The sequence below is a fragment of the Dendrobates tinctorius genome, unplaced genomic scaffold, assembly GCF_039654945.1.
Source record: "Dendrobates tinctorius isolate UK_male_01 unplaced genomic scaffold, ASM3965494v1 ptg000070l, whole genome shotgun sequence".
Taxonomy (NCBI): Eukaryota; Metazoa; Chordata; class Amphibia; order Anura; family Dendrobatidae; genus Dendrobates; species Dendrobates tinctorius.
The window spans coordinates 95,393,262-95,414,396 of NW_027361738.1; the positions used below are offsets into that span (position 1 = coordinate 95,393,262).

A 21,135-nucleotide genomic window follows, 5' to 3' on the forward strand; every position below is an offset into this window, starting at 1 on the left:
TAAATAACCCCAGGTTGATTTATTTTTTACAAAAAAAAGGTGTCAAGAGAAGTTTCACATTTAAAAAAAAAAAAAAAACAATTTTTTTTTTTTAAACTAAGTCTTCTAAACCCGCTAAATGTGAGTATCAGTGAAATATGACTTGTCTCATCCTTCACATCCATACATTGCATAGTTAATCCACGTATATACAGGGACAGGGTCTCTACAGCTCGGTCTTCAGGAGAGTTTGCGCCTTCTTCATGTTCTCGTACACTGGAAGCAAAAAAAGAGAGAAAAACCCAATGAAGCAACATAAGAAAGAATAACTTTAAAGAGGGGCTCTTTAAGACAAGTGTTAACCTGGGGGCAGTGAGACCGGAGGGTCCCTGGCTTCAGAAACTGAATCTATGGATCCTCTAAATTCATCAAGTGGTAAAAAAAAAAAAGTTTTATGCAACTTTGTAAAACTTTGACTTTCAGTTCTGACAACTTTTAAGATCTCTGCTTGCTGTTATTGAATGGATTCCATCCAGAGACTTCACCGTGGGCATCTAAACCTCTCATGGTTCCAGCAGGAGAAAATGATGGTTAGGCGGACTCCGGACCCGGAGAGCAAATATTGGGGGAGATATTTAATTTTAATGTTACTAGCGGAGAGATTTCCAAATATTAACACCAGAGGATAGAAAGTATCTCATAATAAAATTGTAAAATATTTCCATTCTTCAGTAGAAAGAAGTCACTTGTAATTCTCACTTTTGTCCTCTAGGTGGCAATGATGTATTTTCTAGATTTTAAATCTTTTGGAGTTTTTTTTTTTTGTCTTTTTTTCCAGAAATTTAGAAATCACTCAATATTGAAATGATTGATGGAGCGAGAATCAAATCCAGGGCAATAGCGAGCACAACAGAGAACGTTCTTATTCCATGTAGAGAAAGTTTGAAAGTTACAAAAACTTCTGTGCTCCCTGTTTGTAAACTTCTTAGTGCACCACATATATTTATATAGGGAGATTTAGGGTTGGCTGTAATATTACTTACATATCCATAGTGTTGATTAATGATTTATGGGGAGGTATAGATTAAAGATCCAACATTTTAGATTCCTTCTAGGATTGGAGAGTGAATGGGTTAATGCTATTATTTGAGATGTGCAATCCTGTGCTGCTCACAAATATAAAAGTACTTAAAGATACATTATAATATCCTGGATCCCTGCAGCCGCCACCAGAGGGAGCTCACTGCACACACATTTATACAGCAGGGATTGAGAGCTGTATTACGATATATGTAAAGAGCTCCCCCTAGTGGTGGGTGGGTTTTTTTTTCCCCTAAGCAGAAATAAGAGGCAGTACCACTGAGTATTAGGAGCTCGCCCTCACGTGACCAACAATGGAGTTACTACTTACGAAGATCAATATCCTCTGGCTCGTATGTGTAACGATGGTTGGAGTACTTCCCAGGAATATCAGCTCTGACTACAAGGGAAGGATCTGTGGAAAAAAACAAAAAATACAAGATCAGTAATGTATGTACACAGTGACTGCACCAACAGAATAGTGAGTGCAGCTCTGGGGTATAATACAGGATGTAACTCAGGATCAGTAATGTATGTACACAGTGACTGCACCAGCAGAATAGTGAGTGCAGCTCTGGGGTATAATACAGGATGTAACTCAGGATCAGTAATGTAATGTATGTATACAGTGACTGCACCAGCAGAATAGTGAGTGCAGTTCTGGAGTATAATACAGGATGTAACTCAGGATCAGTAATGTATGTACACAGTGACTGCACCAGCAGAATAGTGAGTGCAGCTCTGGGGTATAATACAGGATGTAACTCAGGATCAGTAATGTAATGTATGTACACAGTGACTGCACCAGCAGAATAGTGAGTGCAGCTCTGGAGTATAATACCGGATGTAACTCAGGATCAGTAATGTAATGTGTGTAAACAGTGACTGCACCAGCAGAATAGTGAGTGCAGCTCTGGAGTATAATACAGGATGTAACTCAGGATCAGTAATGTAATGTATGTACACAGTGACTGCACCAGCAGAATAGTGAGTGCAGCTCTGGAGTATAATACAGGATGTAACTCAGGATCAGTAATGTAATGTATGTACACAGTGACTGCACCAGCAGATTAGTGAGTGCAGCTCTGGAGTATAATACAGGATGTAACTCAGGATCAGTAATGTAATGTATGTACACAGTGACTGCACCAGCAGAATAGTGAGTGCAGCTCTGGAGTATAATACAGGATGTAACTCAGGATCAGTAATGTAATGTATGTACACACTGACTGCACCAGCAGAATAGTGAGTGCAGCTCTGGAGTATAATACAGGATGTAACTCAGGATCAGTAATGTAATGTATGTACACACTGACTGCACCAGCAGAATAGTGAGTGCAGCTCTGGAGTATAATACAGGATGTAACTCAGGATCAGTAATGTAATGTATGTACACACTGACTGCACCAGCAGAATAGTGAGTGCAGCTCTGGAGTATAATACAGGATGTAACTCAGGATCAGTAATGTAATGTATGTACACACTGACTGCACCAGCAGAATAGTGAGTGCAGCTCTGGGGTATAATACAGGATGTAACTCAGGATCAGTAATATAATGTATGTACACAGTGACTGCACCAGCAGAATAGTGAGTGCAGCTCTGGAGTATAATACATATAGGATGTAACTCAGGATCAGTAATGTATGTACACAGTGACTGCACCAGCAGAATAGTGAGTGCAGCTTTGGAGTATAATACAGGATGTAACTCAGGATCAGTAATATAATGTATGTACACAGTGACTGCACCAGCAGAATAAGTGAGTGCAGCTCTGGAGTATAATACATATAGGATGTAACTCAGGATCAGTAATGTATGTACACACTGACTGCACCAGCAGAATAGTGAGTGCAGCTTTGGAGTATAATACAGGATGTAACTCAGGATCAGTAATATAATGTATGTACACAGTGACTGCACCAGCAGAATAAGTGAGTGCAGCTCTGGAGTATAATACATATAGGATGTAACTCAGGATCAGTAATGTAATGTATGTACACAGTGACTGCACCAGCAGAATAGTGAGTGCAGCTTTGGAGTATAATACAGGATGTAACTCAGGATCAGTAATGTAATGTATGTACACAGTGACTGCACCAGCAGATTAGTGAGTGCAGCTCTGGAGTATAATACAGGATGTAACTCAGGATCAGTAATGTAATGTATGTACACAGTGACTGCACCAGCAGAATAGTGAGTGCAGCTCTGGAGTATAATACAGGATGTAACTCAGGATCAGTAATATAATGTATGTACACACTGACTGCACCAGCAGAATAGTGAGTGCAGCTCTGGGGTATAATACAGGAGGTAACTCAGGATCAGTAATGTAATGTATGTACACAGTGACTGCACCAGCAGAATAAGTGAGTGCAGCTCTGGAGTATAATACATATAGGATGTAACTCAGGATCAGTAATGTAATGTATGTACACAGTGACTGCACCAGCAGAATAAGTGAGTGCAGCTCTGGAGTATAATACATATAGGATGTAACTCAGGATCAGTAATGTAATGTATGTACACAGTGACTGCACCAGCAGAATAAGTGAGTGCAGCTCTGGAGTATAATACATATAGGATGTAACTCAGGATCAGTAATGTAATGTATGTACACAGTGACTCCACCAGCAGAATAGTGAGTGCAGCTCTGGTGTATAATACAGGATGTAACTCAGGATCAGTAATGTTGATCTAGTAACTCTGTCCTGTGATATTATGGGGTTTCTCTGGTTTCCATTAGGGCAGACTACGGTAATTGTTATATATTTATATTCGGAGACATTTTACATTACTTTACTACTACTCTACTTACCCACAAATACAATCTTTGGCACATACTGTCCATCGAGAGCGAGGTTTTTATCTGTGGGGTCATACTAAAAGACAGAAATATAAATACATTTATTACTACTCATTGTCATCATAGGGGTTGAATGTGATAAGTCTTGATTGTGAATCTCCTGTTTTGTGTATACAGCACCAGTGCAGAGTTCTGTATCCCCGCTGTCTTATCCTCCTCTGGGCCTCTTCTACCATCTGTATCGGACAGGGGGAACAGATGTAGTAGTGTAACTTGTGACTACGGGATTTGTTTGTAGTCTGTTACCATGGATACACATAGATCTGTGTAGGAGCTGCAAACTTAAAACAGTAGAATAGTTTTTGCTTTAATCAAGGCTATCATTAAAATTGTGTCAGCTTAGTTATTGCAGTAATTTAGAAGGATGTTGCAAAAGTATACACGCCCTGTGAACATTAAGTCAAACTTGAGAATTTTCAATATTTGATGGTCTTGTGGGAAAAATGTTTTTGTTACAAGATCAAGGGGCGAGAATCTTTCACGGCGTCTCGCTCTAAGGGGCAGAAGTGAGGCCTCGTCCCTCTCTCACCGTCCACCTGCTCATATAATACGCAGGAGAGAACACGATCCTTATCTGGGGCCGAGGAGCGGGCGCTGTCAGGCCATGATGTGACCCAGGGACCACAATGTGTACAGTGTCAGGACGACCCGACAAAGGAGTCCGGACGCTACACCCAGGGGCCCGCCGGGCTCCGCGCCGTCTCCGACAATCCAAGTCCGGGATATCAGGCAGCGAGTGGATTCTAATGGGAATATTTTCTTTATTTTTCTTTCTGACATCATCGTAGATTTTTATTTATTAAAATGTTACATTTTTTTGTTAATGTCTCTAATTACTTTTTATATTAATTAGAAATTAAAAATAGATTAACACTTTCTTTTACTCACTTTCCAACTTCCCCTATTCCTTAACCTACGCTGATAAAACTATTACTTTATGTATTAACAGTCTACGTACAGGAAAGTTTTATATATACAGAGGGTGAAATAAGTAATGAACACGTCAATGTTCTAAGTTAGTATATTTCTAAACATGCTATTGACATGAAATTCTCACCATTTGCCTCTGACAACCCATCCAATCCACACAGGAAGGAAATCACCAGAGAGGGCCAGAAATTATGTGTAATTATGGGAAAAAACACAGGGAAAAGTATTGAACATCTTACTGAAATTTATTTAATACTTTGTGTAAAAGTCTTTGTCGGTGATGAAGCTTTAAGACTGGGGAGAATTTCATGTCAATATCACCTTTAGAAATAGATTTACTTAGGAAATTGGCGTTCAATACGTATATTACCCACTGTGTACATATGTAATATATAAAGCTCAATGTGTGTGTGTGTATGTCCGGGATTGGCATCTGCACCGGCGCAGCTACAGCCACAAAATTTTGCACAGTCACACGTCTGGACCCCGAGAGCGTCATAGGCTATGTTGTGAGGCGAAGTTTTAACCCTGCGCGTTCCAATTCACCAAACAATTTTGCCTATTATTCTTATCATTTCTATGGTGCTATCGTCCTTCTGTAAAGCTGGAAATAACACAATTTATTACCATGCCAACACAGACCACCCTCTGACACAGACTACAGGGAGAGCCCAGTATCACACAGGATAGGATTAGATACACGGCTCAGCAGTCAGTATCACACAGGAGAGGATTAGATACACAGCTCAGCAGACAATATCACACAGGATAGGGTTAGATACAAGGCTCAGCAGTCAGTATCACACAGGAGAGGATTAGACACACGGCTCAGCAGTCAGTATCACACAGGAGAGGATTAGATACACAGCTCAGCAGTCAGTATCACACAGGAGAGGATTAGATACACAGCTCGGCAGTCAGTATCATACAGGACAGGATTAGATACACGGCTCAGCAGACAATATCACACAGGATAGGGTTAGATACACGGCTCAGCAGTCAGTATCACACAGGAGAGGATTAGATACACAGCTGAGCAGACAGTATCACACAGGATAGTATTAGATACACAGCTCAGCAGTCAGTATCATACAGGACAGGATTAGATACACTGCTCAGCAGACAATATCACACAGGATAGGGTTAGATACACGGCTCAGCAGTCAGTATCACACAGGAGAGGATTAGATACACAGCTGAGCAGACAGTATCACACAGGATAGTATTAGATACACAGCTCAGCAGTCAGTATCATACAGGACAGGATTAGATACACGGCTCAGCAGACAATATCACACAGGATAGGGTTAGATACACGGCTCAGCAGTCAGTATCACACAGGAGAGGATTAGATACACGGCTCAGCAGACAGTATCACACAGGATAGGGTTAGATACACGGCTCAGAAGTCAGTATCACACAGGAGAGGATTAGATACATGGCTCAGCAGTCAGTATCACACAGGATAGGATTAGATACACGGCTCAGCAGACAGTATCACACAGGATAGGATTAGATACATGGCTCAGCAGTCAGTATCACACAGGATAGGATTAGATACACGGCTCAATAGTCAGTATCACACAGGAGAGGATTAGATACACGGCTCAGCAGGCAGTATCATACAGGATAGGATTAGATACACGGCTCAGCAGTCAGTATCATACAGGATAGGATTAGATACAAGGCTCAGCAGACAATATCACACAGGATAGGGTTAGATACACGGCTCAGCAGTCAGTATCACACAGGAGAGGATTAGATACACAGCTGAGCAGACAGTATCACACAGGATAGGGTTAGATACACGGCTCAGCAGTCAGTATCACACAGGAGAGGATTAGATACACGGCTCAGCAGTCAGTATCACACAGGATAGGATTAGATACACGGCTCAGCAGACAGTATCACACAGGATAGGATTAGGTACACGGCTCAGCAGACAGTATCACACAGGATAGGATTAGATACACGGTTCAGCAGTCAGTATCACACAGGAGAGGATTAGATACACGGCTCAGCAGTCAGTATCACACAGGAGAGGATTAGATACATGGCTCAGCAGGCAGTATCACACAGGATAGGATTAGATACACGGCTCAGCAGTCAGTATCATACAGGAGAGGATTAGATACACGGCTCAGCAGACAATATCACACAGGATAGGGTTAGATACACGGCTCAGCAGTCAGTATCACACAGGATAGGATTAGATACACGGCTCAGCAGACAGTATCACACAGGATAGTATTAGATACACAGCTCAGCAGTCAGTATCATACAGGATAGGATTAGATACACGGCTCAGCAGACAATATCACACAGGATAGGGTTAGATACACGGCTCAGCAGTCAGTATCACACAGGAGAGGATTAGATACACGGCTGAGCAGACAGTATCACACAGGAGAGGATTAGATACACAGCTGAGCAGACAGTATCACACAGGATAGTATTAGATACACAGCTCAGCAGTCAGTATCATACAGGACAGGATTAGATACACGGCTCAGCAGACAATATCACACAGGATAGGGTTAGATACACGGCTCAGCAGTCAGTATCACACAGGAGAGGATTAGATACACGGCTCAGCAGACAGTATCACACAGGATAGGGTTAGATACACGGCTCAGAAGTCAGTATCACACAGGAGAGGATTAGATACATGGCTCAGCAGTCAGTATCACACAGGATAGGATTAGATACACGGCTCAGCAGACAGTATCACACAGGATAGGATTAGATACATGGCTCAGCAGTCAGTATCACACAGGATAGGATTAGATACACGGCTCAATAGTCAGTATCACACAGGAGAGGATTAGATACACGGCTCAGCAGGCAGTATCATACAGGATAGGATTAGATACACGGCTCAGCAGTCAGTATCATACAGGATAGGATTAGATACAAGGCTCAGCAGACAATATCACACAGGATAGGGTTAGATACACGGCTCAGCAGTCAGTATCACACAGGAGAGGATTAGATACACAGCTGAGCAGACAGTATCACACAGGATAGGGTTAGATACACGGCTCAGCAGTCAGTATCACACAGGAGAGGATTAGATACACGGCTCAGCAGTCAGTATCACACAGGATAGGATTAGATACACGGCTCAGCAGACAGTATCACACAGGATAGGATTAGGTACACGGCTCAGCAGACAGTATCACACAGGATAGGATTAGATACACGGTTCAGCAGTCAGTATCACACAGGAGAGGATTAGGTACACGGCTCAGCAGACAGTATCACACAGGATAGGATTAGATACACGGTTCAGCAGTCAGTATCACACAGGAGAGGATTAGATACACGGCTCAGCAGTCAGTATCACACAGGAGAGGATTAGATACATGGCTCAGCAGGCAGTATCACACAGGATAGGATTAGATACACGGCTCAGCAGTCAGTATCATACAGGAGAGGATTAGATACACGGCTCAGCAGACAATATCACACAGGATAGGGTTAGATACACGGCTCAGCAGTCAGTATCACACAGGATAGGATTAGATACACGGCTCAGCAGACAGTATCACACAGGATAGTATTAGATACACAGCTCAGCAGTCAGTATCATACAGGATAGGATTAGATACACGGCTCAGCAGACAATATCACACAGGATAGGGTTAGATACACGGCTCAGCAGTCAGTATCACACAGGAGAGGATTAGATACACGGCTGAGCAGACAGTATCACACAGGATAGTGTTAGATACGCGGCTCAGCAGTCAGTATCGCACAGGAGAGGATTAGATACACGGCTCAGCAGTCAGTATCACACAGGAGAGGATTAGATACACAGCTCAGCAGTCAGTATCACACAGGAGAGGATTAGATACACAGCTCAGCAGTCAGTATCACACAGGATAGGATTAGATACACGGCTCAGCAGTCAGTATCATACAGGACAGGATTAGATACACGGCTCAGCAGACAATATCACACAGGATAGGGTTAGATACAAGGCTCAGCAGTCAGTATCACACAGGAGAGGATTAGATACACAGCTCAGCAGTCAGTATCACACAGGAGAGGATTAGATACACAGCTCGGCAGTCAGTATCATACAGGACAGGATTAGATACACGGCTCAGCAGACAATATCACACAGGATAGGGTTAGATACACGGCTCAGCAGTCAGTATCACACAGGAGAGGATTAGATACACAGCTGAGCAGACAGTATCACACAGGATAGTATTAGATACACAGCTCAGCAGTCAGTATCATACAGGACAGGATTAGATACACGGCTCAGCAGACAATATCACACAGGATAGGGTTAGATACACGGCTCAGCAGTCAGTATCACACAGGAGAGGATTAGATACACAGCTGAGCAGACAGTATCACACAGGATAGTATTAGATACACAGCTCAGCAGTCAGTATCATACAGGACAGGATTAGATACACGGCTCAGCAGACAATATCACACAGGATAGGGTTAGATACACGGCTCAGCAGTCAGTATCACACAGGAGAGGATTAGATACACGGCTCAGCAGACAGTATCACACAGGATAGGGTTAGATACACGGCTCAGAAGTCAGTATCACACAGGAGAGGATTAGATACATGGCTCAGCAGTCAGTATCACACAGGATAGGATTAGATATATGGCTCAGCAGACAGTATCACACAGGATAGGATTAGATACATGGCTCAGCAGTCAGTATCACACAGGATAGGATTAGATACACGGCTCAATAGTCAGTATCACACAGGAGAGGATTAGATACACGGCTCAGCAGGCAGTATCATACAGGATAGGATTAGATACACGGCTCAGCAGTCAGTATCATACAGGATAGGATTAGATACAAGGCTCAGCAGACAATATCACACAGGATAGGGTTAGATACACGGCTCAGCAGTCAGTATCACACAGGAGAGGATTAGATACACAGCTGAGCAGACAGTATCACACAGGATAGGGTTAGATACACGGCTCAGCAGTCAGTATCACACAGGAGAGGATTAGATACACGGCTCAGCAGTCAGTATCACACAGGATAGGATTAGATACACGGCTCAGCAGACAGTATCACACAGGATAGGATTAGGTACATGGCTCAGCAGACAGTATCACACAGGATAGGATTAGATACACGGTTCAGCAGTCAGTATCACACAGGAGAGGATTAGATACACGGCTCAGCAGTCAGTATCACACAGGAGAGGATTAGATACATGGCTCAGCAGGCAGTATCACACAGGATAGGATTAGATACACGGCTCAGCAGTCAGTATCATACAGGAGAGGATTAGATACACGGCTCAGCAGACAATATCACACAGGATAGGGTTAGATACACGGCTCAGCAGTCAGTATCACACAGGATAGGATTAGATACACGGCTCAGCAGACAGTATCACACAGGATACACGGCTCCTCTTTGGTCAGACCTCATCTGGAATATTGTGTCCAGTTTTGGGCACCACATTTTAAAAAAGACATCAACAAACTGGAGCAAGTTCAGAAAAGAGCGACCAGAATGGTGACCGGTCTGCAAACCCTGTCTTATGAGGAAAGGTTGCAGGATTTGGGAATGTTTAGTTTGCAAAAGAGAAGACTGAGAGGAGACTTAATAGCTGTCTACAAATATCTAAAGGGCTGTCACATTGTAGAAGGATCAACTTTATTCTCATTTGCACAAGGAAAGACTAGAAGCAATGGGATGAAACTGAATGGGAGGAGACACAGATTAGATATTAGAAAAAACTTTTTGACAGTTAGAGTGATCAATGAGTGGAACAGGCTGCCACGAGAAGTGGTGAGTTCTCCTTCAATGGAAGTCTTCAAACAGAGGCTGGACAGACATCTGACTGGGATGATTTAGCGAATCCTGCTTTGAGCAGGGGGTTGGACCAGATGGCCCAGGAGGTCCCTTCCAACTCTACGATTCTATGATTCTATGATTCTAGATACACAGCTCAGCAGTCAGTATCATACAGGATAGGATTAGATACACGGCTCAGCAGACAATATCACACAGGATAGGGTTAGATACACGGCTCAGCAGTCAGTATCACACAGGAGAGGATTAGATACACGGCTGAGCAGACAGTATCACACAGGATAGTGTTAGATACGCGGCTCAGCAGTCAGTATCACACAGGAGAGGATTAGATACACGGCTCAGCAGTCAGTATCACACAGGAGAGGATTAGATACACGGCTCAGCAGTCAGTATCATACAGGACAGGATTAGATACACGGCTCAGCAGACAATATCACACAGGATAGGGTTAGATACAAGGCTCAGCAGTCAGTATCACACAGGAGAGGATTAGACACACGGCTCAGCAGTCAGTATCACACAGGAGAGGATTAGATACACAGCTCAGCAGTCAGTAGCACACAGGATAGGATTAGATACACGGCTCAGCAGTCAGTATCATACAGGACAGGATTAGATACACGGCTCAGCAGACAATATCACACAGGATAGGGTTAGATACACGGCTCAGCAGTCAGTATCACACAGGAGAGGATTAGATACACAGCTGAGCAGACAGTATCACACAGGATAGTATTAGATACACAGCTCAGCAGTCAGTATCATACAGGACAGGATTAGATACACGGCTCAGCAGACAATATCACACAGGATAGGGTTAGATACACGGCTCAGCAGTCAGTATCACACAGGAGAGGATTAGATACACGGCTCAGCAGACAGTATCACCCAGGATAGGGTTAGATACACGGCTCAGAAGTCAGTATCACACAGGAGAGGATTAGATACATGGCTCAGCAGTCAGTATCACACAGGATAGGATTAGATACACGACTCAGCAGACAGTATCACACAGGATAGGATTAGACACAGGATAGGATTAGATATATGGCTCAGCAGTCAGTATCACACAGGATAGGATTAGATACACGGCTCAGCAGTCAGTATCACACAGGAGAGGATTAGATACACGGCTCAGCAGGCAGTATCATACAGGATAGGATTAGATACACGGCTCAGCAGTCAGTATCATACAGGATAGGATTAGATACAAGGCTCAGCAGACAATATCACACAGGATAGGGTTAGATACACGGCTCAGCAGTCAGTATCACACAGGAGAGGATTAGATACACAGCTGTGCAGACAGTATCACACAGGATAGGGTTAGATACACGGCTCAGCAGTCAGTATCACACAGGAGAGGATTAGATACACGGCTCAGCAGTCAGTATCACACAGGATAGGGGTAGATACACGGCTCAGCAGTCAGTATCACACAGGATAGGATTAGATACACGGCTCAGCAGACAGTATCACACAGGATAGGATTAGGTACACGGCTCAGCAGACAGTATCACACAGGATAGGATTAGATACACGGTTCAGCAGTCAGTATCACACAGGAGAGGATTAGATACACGGCTCAGCAGTCAGTATCACACAGGAGAGGATTAGATACATGGCTCAGCAGGCAGTATCACACAGGATAGGATTAGATACACGGCTCAGCAGTCAGTATCATACAGGATAGGATTAGATACAAGGCTCAGCAGACAATATCACACAGGATAGGGTTAGATACACGGCTCAGCAGTCAGTATCACACAGGAGAGGATTAGATACACAGCTGAGCAGACAGTATCACACAGGATAGGGTTAGATACACGGCTCAGCAGTCAGTATCACACAGGAGAGGATTAGATACACGGCTCAGCAGTCAGTATCACACAGGATAGGGGTAGATACACGGCTCAGCAGTCAGTATCACACAGGATAGGATTAGATACACGGCTCAGCAGACAGTATCACACAGGATAGGATTAGGTACACGGCTCAGCAGACAGTATCACACAGGATAGGATTAGATACATGGTTCAGCAGTCAGTATCACACAGGAGAGGATTAGATACACGGCTCAGCAGTCAGTATCACACAGGAGAGGATTAGATACATGGCTCAGCAGGCAGTATCACACAGGATAGGATTAGATACACGGCTCAGCAGTCAGTATCATACAGGAGAGGATTAGATACACGGCTCAGCAGACAATATCACACAGGATAGGGTTAGATACACGGCTCAGCAGTCAGTATCACACAGGATAGGATTAGATACACGGCTCAGCAGACAGTATCACACAGGATAGTATTAGATACACAGCTCAGCAGTCAGTATCATACAGGATAGGATTAGATACACGGCTCAGCAGACAATATCACACAGGATAGGGTTAGATACACGGCTCAGCAGTCAGTATCACACAGGAGAGGATTAGATACACGGCTGAGCAGACAGTATCACACAGGATAGTGTTAGATACACGGCTCAGCAGTCAGTATCACACAGGAGAGGATTAGATACACGGCTCAGCAGTCATTATCACACAGGAGAGGATTAGATACACGGCTCAGCAGTCCGTATCACACAGGATAGGGTTAGATACACGGCTCAGCAGTCAGTATCACACAGGAGAGGATTAGATACACGGCTCAGCAGTCAGTATCACACAGGAGAGGAATAGATACACGGCTCAGCAGTCAGTATCACACAGGAGAGGATTAGATACACGGCTCAGCAGTCAGTATCACACAGGAGAGGATTAGATACACAGATACACTCGTTTATCAATAGGCTCTTGAATGAGTTGAAAATAAAATACAATCAATACTTGGGTAACCGTTTAGTTAATTTGTGTTGCAAATCTGTAGTGTTGAATATATGATGTGAAATGTTTTTATGTGAAATATAATCATTATAATTTGTTCTAACTAACCACAGTTGGTTACTAGGCTCAGGCAACGCCGGGCTCTTCAGCCAGTGTATGTATATATATATATATGTATAGTGTCGGACTGGGATGCCAAGGGCCCACCAGTAACATTGACTTTGAGGGGGGCTCACTTTTCACCTGCATACACATATTCCATTGCCCTCGTTCACAAATTTACCTCTGCCTCTGTATAATAATACACTGGGTAGTTTGGTTAATGAATGAGGAGATGCTGCTTTTTTCTGTACAGAGTGAATCATGTGAATTATGCCAAGTACTGCTCATACAGTGGGGTTGGGGGCTCAGATCTGGACAGGGGCCCACCGGGGGATTCCTCTGTTACCCTGTGGGCCAGTCCGAGCCTGTATATATATCTCTAATATATCACACACGTATCTTTGTGTACATATATATGTATATATAGTGTGTGTGTGTATATATATACACATACACCTGCATATATGTTCCTCCCCATGGACTGTAATTGGTGTAATTCCCTGATAAAACCGTCATTTAGATTTTTAGATTTCCAATTGCAGTTAATCAACTGAACAATGTGTTTTGTAGCTTTTTGTTATTTTTATACTATGATCTATTTAAGATTTATGGAAACCTACTTTTGTTTTTATTAGAAAGGATTTTTAGTAAATGTATTATTAATACTACTACTATTACAACTATGACCAGCACCACAACTACCACCCATGTTACTACTAACACGATTTTTATTAGCGCTACTTCTGCACGTACCACCACCATTACTACCCAACTATTACTGATGCGATGACCACTACCATTCCTACTTCCATCACCACCAGTGCTGCTATTATTACCACTCCTGCCCCTCCCACCACTATTGTTATAGTCTTCTACTCTTTGTATTGTTCACATCTGTGTAGCTGGAGACATCAGAATCCCCAGTCACATTCTTGCATTACTAGACCCCTCTGTAGAATCCATTGGACCCCATCATTTGGACCCCATTGTGGAGGCCACCCAGCACCGCTTATATCCAACGTATGATGGATCCGCCACTTTCTCACGGACTCTACTATAACTGAAATCCAAAGCACAGATGTGAATGGAGTGTGAAGTGTAACTGGACATTTAGAAAACCTTTGCCAAAAATGTTTAAAGGTTTGATTATAGGGGGTCTCAGCCCCCCTGACACCGACCAATCGCTAAAACAAAGGGGCCGAAGGTCTCTGCTGTCTGCCAGAAACTCTGAGATCGTCTTCAGTCTCGTAGAGGAACCTCAAAAATTAAGACTTCTGAAACTTTTCTGGAAGTCCAGGCAAGACACCCTGTAGCCTTTTCTAATTAGATCACGTGTGTGTGGGTAAAGAGCATGTGTGTGTCTGTGTGTGTTTGTATGTATATATATACACACACACACACAGTATATAGGTTAGGCTGCTGTTTTATTACTTACAACAACATTGAGGAGTACAAAGTTTTCTGCAATTTTCTGAATTCCCTTGTGTCCGGAAAATACTTTCTTCAGGGCTGTAAGAAATAATCAGATTTCCTAATGTGATGAGACGCTCATATGTGATAACAATTATCCATATAATTACTGGTTTCCCCTAAATATTCCTACAGCAAAGTCACAAGGAACGTGTACAGCTAAAGTGTCTCCTGCAAAGATGTAAAGGGAAATATAATAAGTCTGTCTGTGAGCAGTCACCACCAGGGGGCGCTCAGGAGCCAACTGCATACTGAATTCACATTGAGCTCCATATTAACCCCGTCTGCAGGGAGTTTATCATTCCTTATGTTTCTACTTGCATATCACAGATATTAATTTCATTGATTTCCCTTTTGTTCATTCACTTTGTATTTTGTTAACTGATTAAAAAAAATTAACTACTAACACATCTATTGACTTTTTCTTCCTTTGAAGATTTTATTTTACCCCTGCCTAAAACTTTTGCACAGTGCTGTATATGACTGGCGCGTGGGCACTTGGCAGGCATCCGTCTTACCTTGAGAGTGCGGGCAATCTTCTCGGTGGTTAATGACCATCAAAGGTTTGTTTCTGTGATAAGAGGGAAATATTAAGTTCATTTTCAGTAAGAAAAATGCAAATTATTTAAAAAAATAAATAAAAATAAATATTTATACTTTTACAATTAGAAAAAAAAAGGTAAGGGGTATACGGAAGATGAGGCGCCATACAGGACAAGGCAGGACTCCTGCGTCTTCCCGTATCCGTGATCGCGCCTGGACTCCGGGTATTAGTCAGCACTATAACAGTGTTGCACTAGGTGGCGCTATAGATCCAAGACCTGTGATCACCTGAAACTCACCCGCTCTTGGCTTTGAACAGCGCTTCCTCATACGTCTGAACCCAGTCCAGGTTGTCGCCCCACCCTGCAGGGAGAGGTAGAAAGTTACCCGGCAGATTGTGGACTTAGCGCCTGCATTAGGCACAGGGAAGTCATCGCTGACGTCAATTAGAGGAACGCTTCTATAGAATTCATTATTCGAAGGGTTAATGAGCTTAGAAAAGGTTTTGTTTTTCAGAAACGGCTCCACCCTTCCTTGTAGGCTGAATCTGGTATTGCAGCTCAGTCCCATTTATCCATCAGTCGACCATCATTTGTGATTGTCAGTGGTTACGGGGGACACCATAGTATAATGTATAATGACATCACCAGCCCGGCAACCTGGATCCCAAAACTGGATTACATGGGGTCATTATTTCAAGAAGGGGCCCAGGATGGGGGACATTGTAATACAAAGGGGGTCACTATACTAGGAAGGAATCCATGAGGGGGGATATTATAACAGGATGAAGGACATTGTTACTGGAAGGGGCCCAGGGTAGGTGATATTATTCCAGGAAGGGGTCCAGGATGGGGGACATAATACCAGGAAAGGACCCAGGATGGGGGACATAATACCAGGAAAGGATCCAGGATGGGGGACATAATATCAGGAATGTGCCCAGGATAGGGTGAAGACATTATTACTAGAAAGGGCTCAGGATGGGGACATTATACCAGTAAGGCACCCGTGATGGGGGACATTATATCATGATCAGAGATATTGTTACAAGAAGGGGCTCAAGACAGGTGATATTATGCCAGGAAGGTGTCCAGGATGGCAGAGATATTATTACTGGAGTGGGCACATTATACTAGGATGAGGGACATTGTTACAGGAAGGGTCCAGGATAGGGGATACCAGGAAAGGGTCCAGGATGGAGGGACATTACTGGAAGGGGCTCAGGATGGGGACATTATACTAGTAAGGGGCTCAGGATGAGGACATTACATTAGCATGGGGCCTATGATGGGGGACATTATAACAGGAAGAGTGCCAGGACAGGGGACATTACACCAGGAAGGGGCCTAGGATAAGAGATATTATTACAGGATGGGGACATCATAACAAAAGAGTCCAGGAAGGATGACATGATTATAGAAAAGGGTCCATGATGGGGGACATTATTACAGGATGGGGACACTATTACATGGAGGGTGAACACGCATGTCTTTATAGGATCTAGAAGCTACAAAGACCCTTACATCTGACTAATATGGAGGTGGGGGCACAGGTCCAAATTTTGCATCGGGGCCCATGGGACTCGTTATGCCACCGCCTGGATCCCAGACCTGGATTATGGGTGCATCCTTGGCAGCTTTATCTATCAGAATAACTTGTGTGTCACACAGTGTAAAGCATAGGAGGCAGATGGATGTAGCAGAGCTGAGATGGTCAGGAGTGTAATATGTGAATGTTAAGTGTATCCGCGCTGTATCTGTGAGATGAAGCAGAGTTGAGATTGTCAGATGAATCCCAGTTCTGTTATTCCGGGTGCAGGCTTTGGGGAGGGACGTGGGATGGGGTGCATGGACTGCATTTTACGGTGCTCGTCCCTCTGTAGCCCGGCACTATGCATAACATAAAGGCATATTGGGTTGGACTGCTCCTTTAAGCTTGTAATTTGCAGTGACGATGAGTTTGTCAAATGTAATGGCAATAAATTAGCAAGAAACGTACAGACAGTATTGTCCAGGCGGGGTCTGTTACAAACCCCTCTGTATGCCAGGGAAGGCATCAACAAGGCTCTCTGCTCCGGATGACCACCATAATCTACTGACTGATGGAGGTCCAGACACTGTGTGCACTGGATAACAACTTCAGCTCTGCTTCATCTGCGAGGACATGAGACAATCTACAAAGTTAGTATTGAGGCATGGTAATAGTCATGTATTTTACCTCTGGAGAGAGTCTGTGGTTTGGTTGTGTCGGGCTTCGTTTTTGGAGGCACATCCTTGGCCAGAGAGAGTGAGGTAGCGACAACGACAAGAACCACGGACTTCAGTGCGGTCTTCATGATGATTGCTGGGAAGAAAAGCAACTCATACAGTCATCCTGGAGGGGTCAGGTGGGCTTGTAGGGTTATATCTATGCCACGGGGCATCTATGGCCTGGGAATAGGGGAATAGTCTCCTACTGTTCCTCAGGGGCGGAGCTTATGTTACAAGCAAGAGTGGAGGAGGCAGATCTGAGGAATGGGTCCTCTTCTCAACCCCCCCAAAAAAAGGGGAAAGGAGGGATTAAAGGTCTGAGACCCACCAGATTTTTATATTTGATAGTTACATAAGCTGATGCTGCCATTTTTATTATATTTTAACCACTTTACTCCGCCCATGAGAAACAGAGCTGTGATGCTCCACCCCAGAGCAGCCAGTCTTTCCCCATTACACAATGTTTCTACCATAGAACCCAAATTAGAAATAAATTAAAGTGATACAATGTAGCTAAATGCAAAAGAAAGCCCCCTGCAATGATCTGTATTTCATTACCAGTCACAGAAGACAGTAATTCAGCTGTCTCATATGAACTAGACATCGTACAGGAAGCTAGAAAAGCTGGATGACCACCATTGTATCTGTCCAAGAGATTGTGACCAAACTCTCCTAAATGTCTAGTTATACAGTAAAATCAGAATATAATATTGTACAATGAGCAATGAGTATTGTAGGAAAGCTGGGTGACAACCATTACAACTCACGTAAGGATAGTTATCTAACTTTTCCAGACCTCTGAATGGCAAATATGTAAACTTATACACAACAATGGAGGTATATCACTTTATAACGGACAGTGGGGAGCTTAGGAAAGCTGGGTGACAATTAATACAACGCCCATAGAGATACGGTCAGCAGGGGGGAGCCTAGGAAAGCTGGGTGACAGCTAATACAAATCCCATAGAGATTTCATGCTCACCTTTATAGACTTATGAATAGCAAATCTCTTGAATTATACAGTAATATTAGAATGTATCATCACTGTGTAATGGGAAGTCTGGAACCTCGGAAAACTAGGTGACAATCATCTAACAAAAGCATTGCTAGCCAACTTTTCCAGACCTCTGAATGCAAATCTTTCTGGTATGAGTAAATGAGTGTATATCATCACTTTATAATGGACTGTCAGAAGCCTAGAAAAGCTGTGTGTCAACTAGTATAACTCCAATAGAGATTAATACTCACCTTTTTTAGACCCCTAATTGGCAAGCTGGATGACAAATGAAATGGGAAAGCTGGGTAACGACTAAAAGTGCTCCCATAGGGATTGTCACCCAGCTTTCCTAGATGTTCAATAGACTTTGCAGCAATATGAGAGTTTTCCTTATATAATGGACAGTCAAGAGCCCAAAACTGAGTGACCGTCATTACCTTGATGATAAAGATTGTCACCCAACTTTTCCATATCCCTGAATGGGAAATCTGTCTAGTTATACAGTAAAATGAGAGCATATCATTATACGATGAATATTCCTAAAGTTTGGTGACAACTATGGCAAATCCAATAGAGATAACTTTTCAGCTTTTCTACACCCCTGAATGGCAAATTTGTCAGTCATAACCACAAATCGATGCCCACCTTTACAAGACCCCAAAATGATACATCTGCCCAGTTATGCAGTGAAATGGGACTATACCATTAGCTGACAACTCTGACATGAACTGATGACGATGGTATCGGTTGTCACCCAGCTTTCTTAGAAACCGATACGACTAAAAATTATTTTTAACCCCGAAAAATGTCAGACGCCAGGAGTTTCTGCCAGGCACAATTTCCCTCCTGGCACGGGCGGTGAATTCCGGACATCCTGATCCGTGAGCGCACCTGCCGAGTAAATTTAATATGCTGCTAATTAAATGTCAGTCTCCATGGCAACGTGGAATTAGTGTATCCAGGAGAGAACGAGAACGGCTTCTTTGTATCAGGTCTCATTCCGGGACAGTGATCGTCTGTTGCTTCCAGCAGTTTCCCCATTAATTGCGGTAACTTAATACTAAGTACCCGAAAGAATGAGACAATTGAATGGCAGCGACTCACCTGCTCTCCGGTGCCAGGGATGGGTTACAGCGCGGAGTCCGATACCTGGCGGCGCTCACCTGGGCTCTATATACTCACCTGGGCGCACCTGTCCACGCCCCTCATCTCCATATGAACGCCGTGTACACTAATCTCACTATTACAGGGGATGGACACTCCCTCGAAGCCCAGGAATCTCTGCAGGGAGGCGGCAGGTAAATGGGAGACAGATTTGCCCTAAGGCTGATTTGTCCTTGTGCGATTGGATACACGACTGTGAGCGCAGTGGCTGTATACTGCCGTCACTACGCTGATTAATGGACTGGCCATTGTCTGGTGCTGATTGTCAGACGGCTCCGCACACAGTAAGATGAGCCCACCGTGATGATTGCAAAGACCCCCGGAGATCAGCTGCAATCTAATCAGTAAGCGTTCAGTTATCCTGCAGCGCCCCCACAGGGGACATGAAGTATTACACAGAGCCCCTTCATATCTATGTGATAACTGTGTTACGGTATGTGCACACGGACTCTTTTCCAAGTCCTCCTCGAAAACTTAGAGTTTCGGCAGAAATCTCAGCGTGCACAAACCCTAAAGCAGGACAGGACAGGTCCTCCAGAGCGAGAGGCGCTCTCTCTCTTTCTCTCTATCCGCTGTTTACTTTGGCCAAAAAGATGAGGAACGTGAACATAAGACCCCCCCCCCCCCTCTAATAACATGCAGTTCCCTAGTAGGGTACATGGAAATGGGATTACAGAAGAGGATTACTGTATGTCCTGTAAGGGCATATGGACAGTAATTAAATCATTCATTTGTGCTTATATTACCAATTACATTCTAGAAAGCCCCAACTAGTGACTCCCTGTTATAAGCTGTAACTATAAGAGCCACTCTGCAATACTACATTTCTCCTATAGTGGCCACTAGTGGGTAACTGGTTGGCACCTGCTGCTGTAATCTGCCAGACTCAATCCCTGTAATATTACATTACTTTACCGCATACCTGTAGTTTCAGGTGACGTTCCAGAATAAACTGGTGTGTGTGTACATGAGGAATAACACTATTTCTGGCTGTTATATGACTTGTATCTGGCATTTATCACCAGTTTTCCCCTCTGCAGCCTCAAGATCTAATTTCCAGTTGACTCTGAGCTGGTGGGTGCAGAGAAGCTGCTATGATGTCTCCCAT

The 21,135-nt window shown here is 43.6% G+C and overlaps 1 protein-coding gene across 2 annotated transcripts; it reads right to left on the reverse strand.

Annotated features, from left to right (window-relative positions):
- On the reverse strand, positions 1 to 20,123 carry LOC141095819 (anterior gradient protein 2-A-like). Of its 2 annotated transcripts, none has more exons than XM_073582158.1 (8): positions 19,968 to 20,123; positions 17,835 to 17,960; positions 15,917 to 15,980; positions 15,593 to 15,645; positions 15,040 to 15,113; positions 3,877 to 3,940; positions 1,391 to 1,474; positions 1 to 255 (listed from the first exon to the last, which is right to left on the reverse strand). In XM_073582158.1, the coding sequence occupies exons 2-8, from the start codon at positions 17,950 to 17,952 to the stop codon at positions 206 to 208; spliced, it is 507 nt and encodes a 168-aa protein (XP_073438259.1). In that variant the 5' UTR covers positions 17,953 to 17,960; positions 19,968 to 20,123; the 3' UTR covers positions 1 to 205. The 2 variants fall into 2 exon arrangements, with proteins under 2 accessions (XP_073438259.1, XP_073438258.1); XM_073582157.1 differs by lacking the exon at positions 19,968 to 20,123 and adding an exon at positions 19,567 to 19,740.
- Between the last annotated feature and the right edge of the window lie 1,012 nt (positions 20,124 to 21,135).